The sequence below is a fragment of the Excalfactoria chinensis genome, chromosome Z (genome assembly GCF_039878825.1).
Source record: "Excalfactoria chinensis isolate bCotChi1 chromosome Z, bCotChi1.hap2, whole genome shotgun sequence".
NCBI classification, from domain to species: domain Eukaryota; kingdom Metazoa; phylum Chordata; class Aves; order Galliformes; family Phasianidae; genus Excalfactoria; species Excalfactoria chinensis.
In genome coordinates this window covers 61,618,879-61,637,854 of record NC_092857.1, presented here as the reverse complement: position 1 = coordinate 61,637,854, position 18,976 = coordinate 61,618,879, and the positions used below count along the sequence as shown (strand labels likewise).

At 43.5% G+C, this 18,976-nt stretch overlaps 1 protein-coding gene across 6 annotated transcripts in view; it reads right to left on the bottom strand.

The window, feature by feature from the left end:
• Positions 1–6,449: 6,449 nt before the first annotated feature.
• TNFAIP8 (TNF alpha induced protein 8) overlaps positions 6,450–18,976 on the bottom strand; it is a 42,150-nt gene continuing 29,623 nt past the window's right edge. For 3 of the 6 annotated variants that reach the window (XM_072360125.1, XM_072360124.1, XM_072360127.1), the window contains exon 2: positions 6,741–9,615. In XM_072360125.1, coding sequence (XP_072216226.1) covers positions 9,050–9,615 — 566 coding nt within the window. In that variant the 3' untranslated portion in view covers positions 6,741–9,049. Of the gene's footprint in view, positions 9,616–10,919; positions 11,130–18,769; positions 18,860–18,976 lie in introns of those variants that run through there. The other 3 variants (XM_072360122.1, XM_072360123.1, XM_072360126.1) reach the window with 3 other exon arrangements.

Below are 18,976 nucleotides of genomic sequence, written 5' to 3'. Positions count from 1 at the left end.
GGGGTGGCCGTGTGGGAGGCGCAGCTCCGCCTGCTGTATGCACGGAACGGGTTGGGAAATGATGGGGCTGAGCTCGCCCGAGGGGCTCTCCCGCAGGAGGAGCCGCAGGTGCCTCGAGAAACACGTCTAGGCAGACTTGGAAGGGGAAGTCTGCTCCCGAGCTGCCTCTTCAGGCTGAACGGTCCCTGCATCTTCGTGGCACTCTGCTGGACTCCAGCTCTCTTTGGTGCTGCACGACCCGCATACGAGCCCTGCGCTCCCAGTGTGGCCTCACCACTCTTTTGTTCTTACTTTGTCCTGTTTTGTGGGGAAAATGGTCGAGTAGTTGGTTGGGAAACCCACTGGCAAGGCTTCAGCTAAGGACAGACAAACACTAAGTCTCTGAGGCTCTCTGAGAGTCACTGCTGCGAAAATATGCCAACTTTGGTGAACAGCTTTCAACTCCCTGTATTCACACATCTTAAAAGTGGGTTGTTTTCCTTGGAGATTACAGTGATTGCAATGTATTCACACTCACAACTTTCATCAGTCCCAACCAGATGACTTATTCACAGTTACCTAAGTAAGTCATAATATAGATGGGGAAGCGATTTGTTCTTGTTGTTGTTTTCCTCGTTTTAGTCATAAATGGACAGTCTTCCATACCGTATTGGAATTCAGAGTAAATACACCTGGATGCAACTTTTCATTTCCAGACAGCTGATTCATTTTCTTTGAAAACAGTTCTCTAACATCCACTTTCTGCTGGTCTGTTCTATTGCTTTGGAAAGTCGGTTTAAGGAAATCCATCGCTGAGCACTGGGTATAAACTGAGTTCCAAGCTGAGGGTATCAACGAATTCCATAGAAACATCAAATATATTTGCTTCTAAATAACCCCGCAAAATGAACAGCTTCCCTTTTACAGGCTGGAAGCCACGGAAGGATTTGTAACACATATGGAACTCTCAGTATATCATTGGACCTCTGGGTAATCATCTGAATATTTTTTCCTTAAAATTAACTTTTACCAGCTGCTGGTAACTGTGTATTTTGTGAAACCAATCACCTGCTTTAAACAGGAGCAAGAATACCTGTTCTTTGTATCCCTGCAGGTAAGACATGGTGTAAGGCTCATTCATTCAAAGTGCAACTGTATTGGCTTTGGATTCCAGCAGCAGATCTAAGCAGGATTTTCTATCATTAACTACCCAACTCTGAGCTGATGAAAAAATGGACAGGGATCTCACTGAGTTCTTTCTTCTTACTTGTTCATCCTCCCAGCTGACTGAGAGCATCATCAGCCTTAGTTTCTAGGAGATGTAAAGTCCCTGGAGGACAGCATAAGGAGAACAGCTGACCAGGTTATTTCACTGGGGAATGCAGATTTTACTTCATGGTAACAATTCTTGCACAGTTCATCTTGTTTGGATTGTTTCTGGAGCTAGCAGTGAGATTTTAACTGTTGTGCCACGTTATCTCCTTTGCTATGGGTGCGTTATTCTGTTCACTAAGAGAACTGATAATTACCTGCATGATAGCCACTAAGAGACTTCCAAACTAGACGAGATTAGAATTTCTGACCTCAGGTAGTCAGTAACATTCATTGTTTTAGAAATAGTAGGAATACGGATGTGTGGCCTGTGACGGATGTTGATACATCCAGTTCTGCTTGAAGGGCAAAGTTAGATCCAATTAAATCCTACAGTTGCAATTTATAGTTTGGACACTAGAGGAAGCATGGTGCTACTATAAAACTGAGATCCGTCTATTTACAGATTGAACAGCGCCAGTAATGAGGTTTGCATCCAACAAACACAGAAGAGATCACATCAAAAGTTCACTGCTTTTAGACTGGTTTTGCTTAGTCAGTGGGCTTGCTCACATGATGGCATCCTCCTGGCTACATAGGCACATACTGGAAACTACAAGTAAACAGTACAGTTACTGAAAGTTTTAAGTGTGAGAAATATTGTTGATTTTTTGTGCATGGAAAGTCTCTTGTAGTGGATGCATATTGTGCTGGCACTGTATTAATCAGAATAAAACACTGCCAGAACTCACTCTACCTCCAGAAATGGTGTTTCATTTTAATACCGCTCGACACAAGAGCAGATTTTCCTATAGCGTGAGGATCGGTGCTATCAGCTGCCTGTTACCACGAGAATATTACTGACTGAGTCACTTTACAATTGCTCTTTATGAGGAAGTAACAGATTGAGCTTCTGTGAGCTTTGGCTCATTCTTGGTATTCTCTTTATTGTTGCTGCATTGTGTGATCGGGCCCCCACTGCAGAGAGGGGAGGAAAGTCTCCCAGGACAAGATTGCTTCTTGCTACTGCAGGAGAGCAGTGCAGCGCACAGAAGAGAGCCTTGCACACATGTATTTAATGTACTATCTGTTGAACACTATGTACTCTTTCCCATGTTTTTATCAGGGTTCCAAGGGTCGTGTTTCTGTGCTGTCCAGCAAGTTTATGAGACCATTTCTTAGGGATTCTGTTTAGTTCTGTGCACGTTTTAGGAGATGATGGGCTACTCGGGAAGAGGACTCTACTTGGGAATTTGCCTGGAAGTTAGTGATTGCCTCTAGATGGGGTGTGGGACCACAAATCCAGATATTGAGCACCAGTTGTCCTTTCTTTATCCACCAATGCCTGATATTCGGTTATAGAAGGCCATCAGATTGGTCAGGCACAATCAGCCTTGGCAAAGCTGTGTTGTCTGTCTCAGAACACCTCCTCATCTTGCATGTGCCTTAGCATGTCTTCCTGGAAGATCGGATCCCTGATCAGTGTCAAACCGAGTTTTAAAATGAGTCAGAGCAGGAGTGATAGCAGGATATCCAGTTCCCAATCTCATCTAGACAGGGTTTAAAGTGGTTGAAGCTGATAACAAAATAAGCAAGTCGAAAAGGACATTATTTTGTCTCTTAGTAACCAGCATGAACTCCATCACGAATATTTGTCATTAACCCTTTTATTGGCAGGTTTTAGAAAGTGCATGAAAATTCACCAGAAATAAAAAAATCCCAGGCATTAACCCATTTAACACTGAGAATAACTCATTTTGTTTCCTGTTATGCTTCTATCCCCGCAACAGGTGGCTTGTTTCACGAAAGGTGAATTTTCACATTACATACTGAAACAAATCTGATGTTATGTTACACAATTCCTTCAACTAAGAGATCGAATAGCTGTTAGTTTGTGGGACAATCAGATATTTCTTGTCATTACCAGCAGCTGCACACTGATTCCACGTTATAAACGTGGCACCTTTCAATAAGCAGTACAAAAGCACAGCATACAGAGATGGTAACACCCCACATGCAGTAGCAGTCACAGAGATGGAGAAGTCCCAGGTGTTTTTAATACAGAGGTTTTCTGCTCTACAAAGGCACTGTGCAGTCTCACCATTGTTCCCATTTTCTCTCTCACTGCAGCCCAGCGCTGGCTGTCAGCTCACAGAGGTCACGAAAGCTCATCTTACAGGCTCACCTCACCCTATCACTCTCTCAGTACCAGTGGTCAGATAAAACAACTTGTTCTGATTAGGCATTCTATTTAGTGTGACATAATCCCCCCCTTAGGAATTTTCATAGCTGGTCTATCTAGTGATTCTGTTGATTCCCTATAGAAATACCAAGTATATGATTCCCACTCTAATTTGTCTTCTCCTGTGCTCATATAACTAATTACTGGATTTGTTGCTCATACTGCTCAATTAAGTGGAAAATCCATGCTGTGAGCATAGGCAGAGAGCTGTGTATGCTCTCCATTTGATTCCATGAGAGACCCAAGGCTTAAAGGAGATGGAAGCTTGGAGTCAGTCAGAGGTTGGAGGATTGCTGAGCTCATGTGTAGTAACATGGTGTTATAATAAACTCACTAAGCAGAAACTTGTATGTGCACATTCATAGCTTTGAAAATATATGCTGGGGAGATGCCAACAAAAGGTTGCTCCTATAGCACAGCCCTCAATGTCACTCTGAATGTTTCTTCATTAGAAATCCATTGATCTCCTTAAAGGAAAAAAGGGGAGACAATAAGAAACACGTGGGCTAAAATAAGAGCTAAAGAGACAAGCAAATGACCACGTGTAGCATTCTCTGCTACATCTGCTGCACATTGGCTCTACTACAAAGTTATGGGTAAAGAGATTTTACAGATTCTGAGATGTGGGGGTGGTCTGGCTGTGAAACCCATAACCTCATTGATGACCAGGGTGTATTTGTCTGACCTGGCTAGCTGGCTGGGTGTCTCCTTCTCCCCTCACTGCTTTATGAGTCCCTCCCAGAGCTGTGCACTCAGTCAAAGAGAACGAAATCCCTGATGGAGATGTACATTCATCATCCAATGGCTTGGAACCTCCACGCAAGTTCTGTAATTCTATGAGATAAATCTTTATGGAATAGATGGAAGAGCTGAAATTCCTCCTCAGAAAACTGATTTGGTGCAGTTGCTTCCTGAATTAATGGCCAAATTGAGCTTTGGGACAAAAAATTCCAGGAGGTTCTGTTGTTAGGATAAACCCAAGCCAATACTCTACTGAACAGAAAATCAGTACAAAAGATAAACCATAAATGTATAATCTCCAGCTGCAGCAGACTTCCATCTGTCTCTCAGAAATACCCAGTCCACCAGCTTCCACTTCAAACACCCAGAAAATGTACCTGAAAGCTGAACAACCCTGGCTTAGATGAAATGTATTCTGTATTGAGGATTCCTCTCCAGCCTGCAGAGCAGTTTTAGTTACAATTACATAAAGTATGGAACAGCTGATTAATTGAGAAACAGGATGGGTAGGTGGAGTCAAGTAAGTAATGACATAAATACGTCTTCTTCAGCACCATTACTCCTACTCAGCCCTTGCTTTGTTAACCAGGACTGAAGTGGGACATCCTAATTCCCCAGCCACAGTTGTAAAAAGAAGCAGAACCTACTTCTCATCAATAACATTTTGTAAAGGGCTTTCTTTCCAGTTTCAGCTTTGGGGTAAAAATGTGAGTTGCAGTGCCATAGGATACTGGAACTGTAAGATTAAACATATTGTCTTACTCAGCCAGACAAAGACATATGCTTACTGTAGGCAGACCGTATCACAGTGAAGAAAGCAAGGCAAAGTTAATGAAATCTTGGTGTCTGATCACAGCCCTTTCTCCCAGGAAAGTGCTGATCTTTCCCCTTTTCCCTAATAGTTTCTCTTTTGATAGCGCAGCCAACGTATCTTTGGGAGTGTCCATGCCACTGAAATAGAAGCAAGCAGTTTATATGACTGCTGCAGATAGCTTTTGAGTTGGGCAGATTCCCTTTAGTTCCAAGAATGAGATCATTTTGCTCTTGCTGAATTATCAAGATCCTTGAGATACAGAACCAGCTTTCTTGAAACGAGCAGCTAATTTCACAGCATGTCCTAGGACCAAAGCACCTCCCCTGCCTCAAGTCTCAGTCTGCTCTACTTCTGTAGTCTCTTTGAAGGTCTAGCAGATGAGCCATAGTATAGATATTGACTATATAAAATAAAAACAACCCTCAAACAAAGCAAGAAAACCATCACATCTCAATTCCAATGAACCCCTAACTCAACAGCGGTGCATGGCAATACCAACAGCCAGGGAACATTCTCCTCAGCCAAGCGCAGACACAGGAACTGATCCATCAAATGAAGAGAGACTGAATTCTACTCACAAAAGCCAAGCAGTTTTTCAGCACTATTTCAAAATGGGTGAAACAAGTCCGCTACCATTCCCTTACAAGAACATAAGGGCTGGTGTTGTAATATGGGCTGATTTCTGACACCATCATTCTGTACTAAAACAACTTCACATAGAGGACATGCAACAAGATTTTTCATCCACTTCTAGCTGTGAGACGGCCAGGGCAATCAAAGATAAACGAATCTGAACAAAAACTGACAAAATGCTGCAGAAAGGCTGCTGCAAATGAGCTCTAAATTACTGCGCTTAACATGAGTAACCTGAGAAGGGCAGCCAACAGGAAGTGGAGAGCAAGAGGGTGAAAAGCCAGCAGTCTTCTCTCAGAACAACCTGCATGTATCAAAACCTTCAAACTGCAAGGACTCAAAAATGTCTTTGTAGACCACAAAATGCTGGAGAGAGGAAAGAAGAGGAGAGAAGAGGAGAGGAGAGGAGAGATATCTTAGGAAAAAGACATGTTGCACAGGGCTGCTTTCTTTTCCTTTATTCCAGCTCACACTTAGGTGCATAATAAATGCACTTTTACAATCCAGATATTTAGTTCAAATCAAAACGGGAAACACTTTGTCTGGAAGCCAACAGGAAATCCAGCGCTAGGATTCTTAACCTAGAAAGTGGAACGTCTTATGTGCGATGATAACAGTAATTTATTTATATCTAACAGCAAGTGTAGGAAGCTCCACCTCTATCCTCCACCTACAGCAGCACCATGTTCCCACATGGGAGGACAACAAACAGCAAACAGATTGTGGTTGCTTGGGAAAACTGGGCAAGTAACTTACCTCCTCAGCTTTATTAGTCTTAATTGTTAGTCTGCTTCACATGGTGCTTTGAGAAGGAAATCACTATTTAGGCCTGCTTTTTGCATTAGGTGTGTAATCAATTCTATCTAACATTCTCCTTAGATGTACACATAATATAATAGGGACAAAATGAACAGGGAAGGAATAGATAATTAGACATAGCTGACAAGCAGCTGCTGCCTAGTAGGCAGGATAACTATGTAAAGCAAAGGAAAGCTTTGGCAGTAGGTCACTGGGTGATGAATGATGTGCGACCACCTAAGCCTGCAGTGCAACTTACCCTTTCATTTTAACACTGTCATCTTTGACCACGATAGAGTTAGGAACCCATGACCATGAAAACAAGCATGTTTCGGTTTCTTGGGGGGGTTACATGCACAGATCCAGCTTACCTTTCAACAGTCAGACTGCAACTGGATTGGCAATGTCTACCAGTGCTGGAAAGCAGCTACATCAAACTGGCATTAAAATGAGTTCATTCTTTCTTTGGGTTGATGCAATTACTTTCTAGGAGAAGATGAGAGAAATGGCATCCAAATGGCATCAATTTCAACGCGCACAATAATGATGCTAATCTATCTATAATCAAACAGCGCTACTGGAACCTTTCCATTTTTAAACCCGGCCAGACAAGGAACTACCAAATCTGTGCTAGAGGGTTGATGCAAGGACATCAAGTGTGTGACTAGGAAAACCGCTATCGATTTATCTCTGAGTTTTGGCACTTAGCCATTATTTATTTATGCTGCAGGAAAAATAAAAGGACTGCAAAACGATACAGGTTAAGTGCTATGCCATGCTATTTATTAAAGCAAGTCTTTGGAAATCCAGTACCATATCTTCCTTATGACGCTGTAGCCCTATAAATGACTTCTGGCGGGCTAACCATGTATTTACTACTTCAGTGAAACAGGAGGGACAGACCTTAACTGACACTCATTCAGATGTCAAACAAATAAATATAACTCTTCTCAAATTCTGAGGCACCGTTCTTACGTCACTTCCACGTTACTCCAGCTAAGCAGTGCAGTGTATTAATCAGCTCTCCCTCTTGATTTCTAATGGCTTGTACAGAAGGAGTTTGTGTTTTGAACACACATTTATCTGGCAAACCTCTAGTGCCTTCCTGGGGATATTCAGATTCTAGTGACTGAGCGATTGTGATTTCAAGTGAACTCCGTACTCTAAAACTTGACATGGGATGTTGAAGCAATATCTCAGACTGTAATGTTCTGGTTGTCTGCAAGCTCCAAGTACTTTCTTTGTAATTCAAACTGCAACAGGGGGGGAAAAAAAAAACCATGAAAAGTTCAGAGTGCAAATATTCTTTGGTTTACTCATTAAAACAGACACAGCAAACAGCAAACAAAAAACTGGCAATTAAATAAACTGCAAATTCTTTATATGCTTTCTAACAAAAGTCTTCAGGTGTTTGAAATGTATTAACTTCACACTTTTAAGTACATTACAGTGTCTAGAAAGTCACATTTATTTACCCCAAGGGCAAGGCAGGGAGAAGATGAGGGAGGAAGAGGAAGGATGAAAGGTAGGAGGGGAGGTGAGAATAGAAACTGATTCAAGATGTCACTCCTCCAGTAGTTCAAGAGCATATAACCCCAAAATGATTTGTTTCTAGATACACTATAAACAAAGCAAACTGGCTTGGAATTTATTTTTCAGATCATTAAGCTTTCCGAATGCACATAAGCCCAACGTGTAAAATAAGCTGACCTTTGCTGAGAGAATTATGCCATATTAGCAGGATTCTAACAATCTTAAGGAACTGCAAAAGTTAAGTCACCGCGTTTTACCTTACAATTTCATATGCACGTACTGCAGGTTCTGTTTAGGGAGTGCTTTTTCCCCCTTTTAGGCTACTTCATTGTAGCTTATTGTTTCGGAAACAATCAAAGGAAACAAAGCATCTGTGTACATCTGCTTGGATTACCTGATAGCCTTTCAGACATTGCTGAGCTGGAGAAGCACAAAACCAGCTCAGACGCTGTGACAGCATCACTGGTGTTATGCAAAACTGAATGTCTTGCAGGGGCAAACTAGGAAGCTGTGATCTGTACAGACAGCATAACATAATACAAATCGATCAGATACAAATGTTACAAATAAGCTGAAGAAATTATAGAGTGTACCATGACACCACGGCACCAACATTACTGGACTCCGATGGCTTATAAATATTTATACAAATATTTGGATTGTCTGACAGCAAGTTAGTTTGTTTTCTGTATCTGCCTTGCGAGACTTGTACCCTACTTGGACCCTTCTATTCTATTCTCTTTATCCAGCCGTTCCCACGGGCAAAGCACAGCAAAAGAAGGTAATGTGCCATCTTTCTTCCAGATGGACTGCAAATAGCAATGGATAGCTCATAAGAAGTAATCAGTTTAATAAAGATCATTTTGAAATATTTGTCAGAATATAAAAAAGAAAAAAAAAAAAAAGAAATCCCCATTTTCATGCTCCCTTATTCCTTCATGAATCAACAGTGTTCCACCTACAAACAACACACGGGCAGTCAACTTTAGCACAGGTGCTTATATGTTCCCCTCGTCTAGCATTCTGTTGACACCGTCACAGAGTTTCTGCAGATGGAGTTTATAAGGTCCAAAGGGATTATACAAGGCAGCCAAAAATTCACAATCGGAGAAGTGATCAAACACGTTGTTGACCCGTCCGTGCGATTTCGCTGTTAGGTGACGCTGAATGATCTGATGAAGCAGCTCTCTACAGTCATTCAACAGTTTGGACAAAAAATTCCTGTCAAAGGTATAATCCACCTGATGGAAACTGACCACCGTCTTCGCCAGCTGATGAACTTTCTTCTTGAATTTCTCCATCAGCGCAATTTCATCTTGATTAAATTGATTGTTCCGGTAGAGAATAGCCAATTTGAGGACTATTTTAATGAGGTTTTTAATGATCTTCTCTGCTTCTTTTTTATTTTGCGTGTATTCCTTTGTCACTCTGTAGAGCTCATCTAAAACATCACTGCTGGTATCATCTATCAAAGTAGTTGCTATTGACTTGGACACCATTTTCCCAAGGATCTTCTTCTGGGCCTGAATGGCCAAGCTTTTCGAATTGAAGACATCCGTGGCCACTGGGGAAGGAAGAAAAGAGACAAATTGGTAGTCAGTACCTCATCGCACACCTGCTATTTGAGGAGCACCTCCGTGTCCACCCATTCACTAATCACAGCAGAAATAATATAATCTTAATGAATAGAGTTGCAGAAAGGTCCTCCAGTCCCTAATATTCTGTTGTTTTAGGTTTATAGGGTTTTATAGGGTTGAGAAAACTGGAAAGAAAAGAAAAAAAAAAACAACACCAAAACACTTGTTTAACATGTAATTCTGTGTATGTATGGACTGATGGAATATCTGATTCAGACAATAAACCTTAGTGATTTTCAGTCTTGTATTGAAATCTGAAGCTACATTACTTGGCAAAGTCCTGCCTGTATTTTGCAGGGGAACAGCTACGAACCGGACACTAAGGGGACAAAGAAACCACAAGTAGTGACAATTCCCAGTGGTATTCCATTAGAAACACTAACTCCCTGTACCTGTAAATACTACTCCTTCACATTTCATGTAATCAGTGCATTGCAGATCCCAGGTATGTTTTATGTAATATAGGTATCATAAACAAAAATCCTCGTCACAAGCACTATGGAGGTTCTCTGAGTGCAGTCTGAGGCTGTTGGTGTATGTAGCGTGTACATATAAGCTCATCCATGTCTTCTGCTGACTGGGGAAACAGCCACAAAGAATGGGTTGATGGTTTCCCACCACACTCACTAATACCACCTCATTAAGGGACCCCTTCTGTGAACATTTAAAGTAGAACCCAGAGCTACCTCCAAAACTATACTTATTTGCACCTCCTGCAGCAGCTCAGGGACAGGCTGCTGCCTTCCTGCAGCCCCAGCAGGCCCAGCTCCAGCCACTCACATGCGTTTGGCATAAGGAAAGTTTACTTTGTAAACACAGGGACTGGAAACAGTCTAGGCAAGCAGTCTGCTCCACCGCAGGCAAGGGAAGGAGGCTGTCCTCCGGGACAAGCAGGCACAAACCCCTACTTCTTCCCCAACCTCAGCTGCAAACAAAAAACTGCAACTCCTTTATTAAGGTCTCAGCAATACAGCACCGGCCGGCTGCTTCTTCCCTGTGTGAGAACACGTTTTCTAACTGAATGGTAGAATGCATAAATTTCACACTTCAGCATCTCAGTCAATCAAAAGATACCTGCAAGCTGCTTTTGTTCCCTAAGCGTTATTTTTCCTCACCACTTACATAAGAAAGAGCTACAAGCACTTCAGTCAAGCTGAGTTTAACCAGGACGCTCACAGGACTCCTGCAGACTCGGCACACAAACTTCCTCTTAATAAAAGCAATTACTTACTCGTTCTGCAAATGGAATCGCAATTGTCAGTGCAAACGGCAGTATCCAAGGAAAAACAACCCAGTGAAGAGCTTAATGACTCTGCTAAACGTAGCACATGCTCTATCATGCCCTTATCGGTGATCACGGAGCGGACACGCTTTCCTCCCGCTCTCCATAGCAGCCACTCTTCTCAGCCACCTTTCCCCTCTGCCCAAAGCGCTTCATTTTACTTCGGCACCTCAGAACGTAAAAATACGTCTCAGTGGTTTCACTTCCTCTAACAGAGAGCTGGAAGGAAGTTGCAGTGCTGAGCAAGCAGCAGTGCAGCACCGCTACTGCTAACAGGGAGCCACGTCGCGTGGGGGGCTGGGGGGCAGAGCAAGCAGCCCAGCATGATGTGATGGCCGTGGCCCTGGTGCTGTCCTGCAGATTATTTCCTTAAGACTGTGCTGCGAATGTGAACTTTTAGTGAAAATGGACAATTCAATCTTAATGAGCTCTCAGGAGCCCGGTGTAAAAGCGCTATGAAGCTGTCACAGCAAGACGCTCATTCTCCCCGATGTGGAAGGCAGCATTTCTCTCTCTGTACTCTGGCAAATAGCTATTGCCAAACACCCCATTTCTCAACGCTTAGAAGAAAACATACTTAAAGAAACAACAACATAGAATCAGATGACTACACTGCTTTAAGCCAAGATACAATTACTTTTTTTCCCCTTAAGATAACAGGAAACTGTAGCTTCAATGGTGCCAGCAGACAGGCTCCGTGTACTCCATCTGATGCATACTGACAACGAACACTTAGTCACTGAGTGTCTGTAAGCTCACTGTCATAAGGACAGACATTAAAAATTAAATAACATAAAACCACTCAATAAAACTCTTCCAGTGAACCCCGCTGAATACCATGGGCAAACCAGGACCTGAACTTTCTGACACGGGTCGCATTTCTGATTCATGTACTCAGCGTGTTGGTGTACAGAAGTTGATTGCAAAGCTGTTATGCAGCCACATGCTTTCACTTTAATGGCTGGCGGGGCACGTCCTGCACTAATTCTCTGCGAGCTCCAGAAACCACAGGGGACTTTGGGTGAGGCACGCAGGACACAGGAAAAGAGATGTAGGAGAAAAGTGACAGCACCAACCGAGAACGTCAGGCCCCATTTGAAAGACTGCACCACACAGTTTTGAGAAATGTGGCAAGTGATTTCCTGCCTGGCTTCCTGTGTGGACAAGCATGCTTGCCTCTGCACAGGCTGCAGGTTGCAACTGAAGGGAGATGCAGCAGCACGCCCTGCAGCTGAAACACTGCTAACCCAGAGGAGGTCAGGAGACAACCTGAAGCCAAGCTGGATGCACAGCACTCTATTTTCCAAGTACATGTGACCATCAGTGATGGTCCTCCAAAACCCCAGGGGACAGGAAAAGTACTAACTTTTGCTTCTGCCTGCAGGTTCAAGTCAGACAGTGCTGCAGGAAGGATGCCGTTACCAACAAGAACGTATGTGCAGTACTGAAGTCCCATGAGAGCGGCCTATGCCAACAAGTTATTCTGGTTTTACATGACTGTGCTTCCCAGAGCCACCCTGTGCAGCACATGACACATGCTGAAGCTGATGCAGAAATTCAGAAAGCCTTCTTGAAAGCTTTTTTATTTTCCCCTACAGCCTCTGTATGTACTTTAATTCATAGGTCAGACACTGGCACACGTTGCCCAGAGAGGTTGTGGATACCCCCCCCTTCCTTGAAGCACTCCAGGGCAGGCTGGATGGGGCTGTGAGCAACCTGGTCTAGAGGGAGGTGTCCCTGCCTGTAGCAGAGGGTTGGAATGAGGTGATCTTAGAGGTCCCTTCCAACCCAAACCATTCTGTGATTCTATGAATAGCCTCACTTTAATTAGAAAAAAGTATATATATATATATATATTGTATTAATCTCTGATGACTTTTAGGCATATTTTAAAACTTACTGGATTTTAAACAGAGAACAAGAACTCAGCAGTCACAGAGAGTAGAGCCCTTTCACTCCTTTGCCACCATGTGTCATCCCTGCTGGAATGTACCAGCAGGTGCTGAGGGATTAGATCTCAGCTCTTGGCCATGTTGTGGCTACACAGAGTTCCTCCATATCTACACTGAGCAGCAACAGTTCATCAACCTTATCACATGAAATAAAGGACATTCCAGGTCATTCCTTCAGAACAAGCAAATGGTGTGCAGATAATCTGTGTCTTCTGTCCCACCTAAGAAATGTGTCCCAAACTGCAGAAAGCCAAGTCTCAAGTTTCCTAACTCAACTGGCATTTCCAATAAAATAATCAAACCATTAAAACTGCATCTTATACCAAAAGCTACAAGTTTAAAAAGAGATATCCAGCTGCTTTCAGAACCATGCCAACAATGGGAATGTCTCATTAGCAAAATACACCTTAGCTGCAGGCACAGGATATAGGGCTGAATGCAAGAGGAAAAGCACAGTGAGAGGCAGGCTGAGGGAAATCTCAGTGCATGAAGGGACTCAGTTTTACCCAGGAGAAGTTAAAAAAAAAAAAGAGGATGTTACAGATACATGTGGCAAAAAACCACGATGAACTGATACCTGCCCACAAGGTAGAGAGAAGAAAACAACCTGGCCTGAGAGGAACAGGGAAAACTATTGCTAGAACAAGCAGCAACTTCACAGTCAAAATGCAAAGAGCGCGTACTTTGAATAGGATGTAAAGAAAGCCACAGCAGAAGACAGTTCAAATGAGAGAAAGGTCTGCGAGTCTTTCACTGACTTTGAAAATAATGAATAACGTTTTTCCTGTATTTCTAGTTCCAGCCCTGTGTTGTTGCAGGCGTCAGTCTGTGCTCCACTGTCTGCATCCTGCAGACAGGATGGCATTCCACCGGCACCTCTTCTTCAGCACAAGGCTGAAGGAAGACCAGGTTAGCAACCTGTGCCTTGGTTGTGTCTTACTCTCCCATTGTCCACTTGAGGAGAGCACCTAAGCTCTCCAGAAAAAGCAAAACCATTCTTCCTAGTTAACTCTAGAGTTTGGTTTTGCTTTCATTAACATCATTAACATGTGTCTGGTGAAATACAGAGGGAAATAAAATTTTGGTCTTTAATACTAGAAAACCGTTCTTCTGTAGAATGAAAGCTGTGTAAGTAACATGTACTTACGACACTTTTTTTTATGTCAGTCAGTGGTGTAATTCCCTACAGAACCCTGTCTGGTACACAGCAAAGCAATAGCAATCCTGTTTTTAGATGCTGTAAATATCAACCAAACCGTAATTCAGGAATTCAGTTACACCCCTTTGCTTCATCCACAAGTCCATGCCAGACCCTGTTCTGTTGGACTGCCCCTCTGCTGCCATCTGTCACATGAGAACAACATGGAATGGAATACTGGAGGGAAGGTTCAACCCCTGCTGCCATCCCACCAACATCCACCTGTGACATCATGGGCCAACGTAGTAAAATAGGAGGTGTTACTTTCAGAGCAGCCCTCATATACTGCAATGTCAAACCAAAATATACACCAACTGGTGTGCAAATAAAACTGGCTGGTTGTCACCGTTGTAGAATAAAAGACAGGTTTCCCAGCTTCTCCCTTCCTCACCTAGAACAAGGCTGGGCACAAGTGAGAGCAAGTTGAAGGTCTGTGCTGATGCCGTGGCTACAAGGAGCCAATCTGCTGGCAGACACAGGTGCATCATTAATCACACCATTTTCTTTCTATTCAGAAGTCATTACAGGGGTGTGTCTGCAGAACAAAAATCGTACGTATGCTTTTAAAAGGAAACAACTCACACAACAAAGAAAAGTGGCAGAACAGGAGAAAAACCGAAAGGCAGCAACTTCTGTGTCTCCCGTAGTAAAAATAATTGTGGCTATCAGTGTGTACAGAACTCACTGTAAGGCTGGAGGGATTTACTAATGCCAAAACGTTCTGTATAAGCACTCAAATTTTTCACAGTCACACCCTCTAAATGAGGGGGAAAAAGCAGCATGCTTCTCAGAAAGCAATACTTAAAAACACTAATGAACTCTAACACCAAACTCATCACATTTGACAGAAGGTTTGACCGAATGCTAATTGTTATTAATGAAAGCAATGATGGATGAGCTCAGACTGAAGATAGGAATGGCTGTTGGTGTCTGTGCTCTTCCTTACAATATCACTGACCCATGGATTACAAAATACTGAGCATTCTTAGAAGCCATTTGTTTAGCCAGCTCCTGAGCTTGGAAATGACACTGTAAAGTGCTGCAGCTTTTCTGAATGCTGGCGAACGCCTGGAAATGGAGGAAGAAAGATTAAAAAAAAAAAAAAAGCATTTTAAAACAAAATGTCATCCTCCTGTCAGTGCAACTCTGTCCAGTTTCCTCCTGCCTAGCTTCTCTGCTAGAGGGATTGACACACTGAAGCCTATACAAGAAGGCATGTACAGGGAGCTACAGCACATGCTGTGTAGAACAGGCTGAGAGTGCTGGACTTGCTCAGCATAAAGAAGCTAACAGGACAGCTGACTAATACATACATCTCGTTACTGAGGGGTTAGGGGGAATGTGCAGTTAGGTTGCTCGTGGAGATGCACAGAAGAGCAAGAAGCATCAGACAGATTGCATTAGAAGAAATCCTCACTTGAAGTCAGGAATAAGTTCTTCACAGAGAAAGCAGGCAATATTGGAGCTAAAGAAACTGTGGAAGCAACACTCTTGAAGATGCCAATAACTTGACTGCACGCAGAAGAACTAAGCAGCTTCAGCTAACTTCAAATGTGGATCTAGCTTCAAAGCTGTCTCTGCTTTGAGTGGGAGATCGTGCCAGATGACCTCCAAAAGCTCCCCACGGCCTATGTTGTCTTCGCTTCTCCCTGCTGATGGCCCTCTCTTCAAGGCACAGCACCTTATTCCCAATTAAACACTTAAGTCCTGCAGTTCACAAGGGATTAAAAGATTTGACTGCGTAAGCATAATTATCCTAATTATCTTTCTCAAGGCAACCTAGCATTCAGCCCAGCAACTGCAGCTAAATGATTAACCTGTTCAGAGTTTCAGTGGTTCCCTAAAGCAGCCTTCCACCCACAGCTACTGCTTGTGCCCCAGCCTCTATTCACATCACCACCTTGCTCACCTATCTGCCTGCACTACACAGGGAATGGTACTTGGGATATGAAGACAAGCCAAGTGCTCTTCAGGAGACAGCAACTCAGTGTGGACTCCATACATCATACACAGCAAAAAAAAATACCTGCAGAAGAGGCAATGGGAGTCACAGAATCATAGAATCACTGAGGTTGGAAAACACTTCTAAGTTCATCCAGTCGGACTGTCCACCTGCCACCAAGTCGCCATCTAATCTGTCCACAGATAGGTTATCTCAAAGATTACCCTGTCTGGGTCAGAAAAACAAAGCCAGCCGTTCTTTCGAAGTGCTCTGACTGGGAGTGGCAAGTGCATACAAGAAGATGTAGCTGCTGCAGCTGTATTACAGACCATGGAAGTTTATCTGTGTCCTCAAGTCCCTTTTATCAGGCTTCCTGTACCCTGCTTCATTAAACGTACACACCTCCAAACTACATCAGAAACCTGACATTAAAATGATTTGATTTGAGTGGGTACCTGACATTATCTCCTCCAAATTTCCCACCACTCCTCCTTCACTAAGGTGCTGACTTCCTGCTTTTAACTGCACCCATCTGCATCTCTGGCACCGTTCTCCTGGGAAGTCTGTGGTAACATGTTACCGTGTCCAGATGATAATTATTCCTTCTTTTTCATAAACTTCATTTCTTTCCCATTCCTATCTTTCCCACACTAAGACTAAATATTTTGCCTTTATGCTGCCCTGTTGACCTTAAGTCTCAGCAACCTACAGAAATGATGATACAGAATGCCAAACTGTTAATAAGAGGTGCTCTCACTTACAGAACTTCACACACGATACTTATGGCACCAGCAAGCTCCCAAACCTTTTCATCTGCAGTAGGGAAATGATCTGTGCAACAAAAAATCCTCAGCTGACTGGTGTACATGGTGGAGGGGCCTCATAATTTGTGGGCAAATCAGGCCTTCCCCTTAAGGAGACCTTCAGTTTTGCACTCACAGGAACAAGCAACCACCCACTGTGACAAATGGTTTACAAGATGATATGCTGTTGGTGATAACTTCCTGAGTCCCAAATCACGTTTCAATTCGTGGAGTATCAGCTTCCCTTATGCAAAAAGCACACAGCTCTACTATTAGTGAAGTAAAGACAGCTGAAGGGTTCTGGAAGTCTATTTCACGCTGTGTGCACTAAACCACTGCACAGGCACTGGACTGCGTTTCTCAGTATTGTGATCAGCGTTATCTTTCACATCGTGTCCAATCTCAGGAGGCAAAGCAGTATAAGAACTTCACCACTACAAATTCAGCTATTAGTTCCAGTTTTATCCACGTGCTCCAAACCCTCTTTTCTCACACTTCTCAATCTTCATCTTCAGAGATGGGAATGAGTTTCCAGGAATGCATTTACTGACTGATTGAAAACTCTTCTCTCTGGTATCTTCATCTCATCTTCCCACAACGCTTACTCGCTGTGTTTATGTTCAACTCCGGCCTATTAAAATCACAGTGCAGAAAACCCCAACTATCTTCCCAGCTGAAGATAACTAACCAAGAAGTTATCCCTTCTCTCCCATTTCAGCCACCTGCTCCAAGTCCTTTCTTCCCAGCATGAGGATCCCATCATCTCAAGTTGGATCAGACCAAACAAAATAACATACTCAGAAAGGCACAAATCTTTTCAGCACGTTTTCAGATTCTGAGTCATCCAGGAAGGCAAAAGGTTTCTTTAAAAAGGAAAATTTACATTACAAATATAGCCAGGTTTGTAAAATTGTCTGAAGTTTCCTGTAAGTACAGGAAGAGTGCTGGTACCGAGTGCTGGTACCGACTGCTGGTACCGAGTGCTGGTCCTGCTGTGGCACACTTGCTGATCTCCTGTAATACCAAAGGGGAACGTTCACACGGACACATTCTTTCTTACACATTCCCGTTTCAAGCAGCTTCTACAGAGGAATAATTTTCTTTCTGTTCTGAAATGCTGCCTTTTAGCTCCCCTGTTCATTCAATGAGAAAACTGGTGAATTAAATAAGAAAACTGGATATCTTTGTAATCCTCCATTATTAACTGGGTTCTACTACATTATTACCACTAAGTTTGACCCAGCCCAAACCGACAGCAAGAAAACACACTTTTGTGCAAGCAAGCAGACAGAGATTCCTAGTAACGTTGTTCTTGAAGCAGGGGAAGTTGTAAGAACGTGAGGGGAATGCCAGCTGAAAGTTCTTGTTTCCACCAAACGCAAAGTGCCTGGATTACCTGCTGCCTTCTGAGCCACGCTGGATCCCTATCAGTCTGAGCCTCCGCAAGGACTCACAGCCACGAAACACTGGCTGTTCCCTAAGAAACCCACACCCAGCCCTGCTCCCCTCCAGAAGCAGCAGCCTCTGTGGGCAGGAGCTCAGAGGAAGCCCCTTCCTCCACCCAACACCACAGGCAGAACTCAGCCCTGCACTGCTTACAGCCTGGCGGGGAAGAGAGAACCACCTACTCCCAAAACAACGACCTTTCGCTTCCCCCCCACGCCACTTCTTCTTTTGTCAAAAGATAAAGCACATCCAAATCCATCAAAATCTTCCTCTTTCGATACTTTTCAGCCTCAGACCCACTGCTTTTGCCATCCAGCAGTGCCGCACACTCCAGGCCACTGCCAGGAGCAGGCAGATACCCCTGGCTCTCTGTGCGCAGTGATTCTGTGCATGCAGGACTGCTGCTCACTTCTCACCGTCCCCTGCGCACCCAGAAGCTGGCGAAGCCACTTCCCTACCTTCCCGGGAGTCGTCTGCCTCCAGGCTCATGGCGAAATGGGCACCAGCAGCCGAGGTGCGCCCTGCGGAGCTACAAGCCGACGACTTTAAAAAATGGAGAACAAAAAAAAAAAAAAAAGGAAAGGAAGAAAAAAAAAAAAAAGAGGGTTGGGATTTTAAGGGGAAAAGTCTGCGAATTCAGCAAATCAGGGCTCAGCTGCTCACGA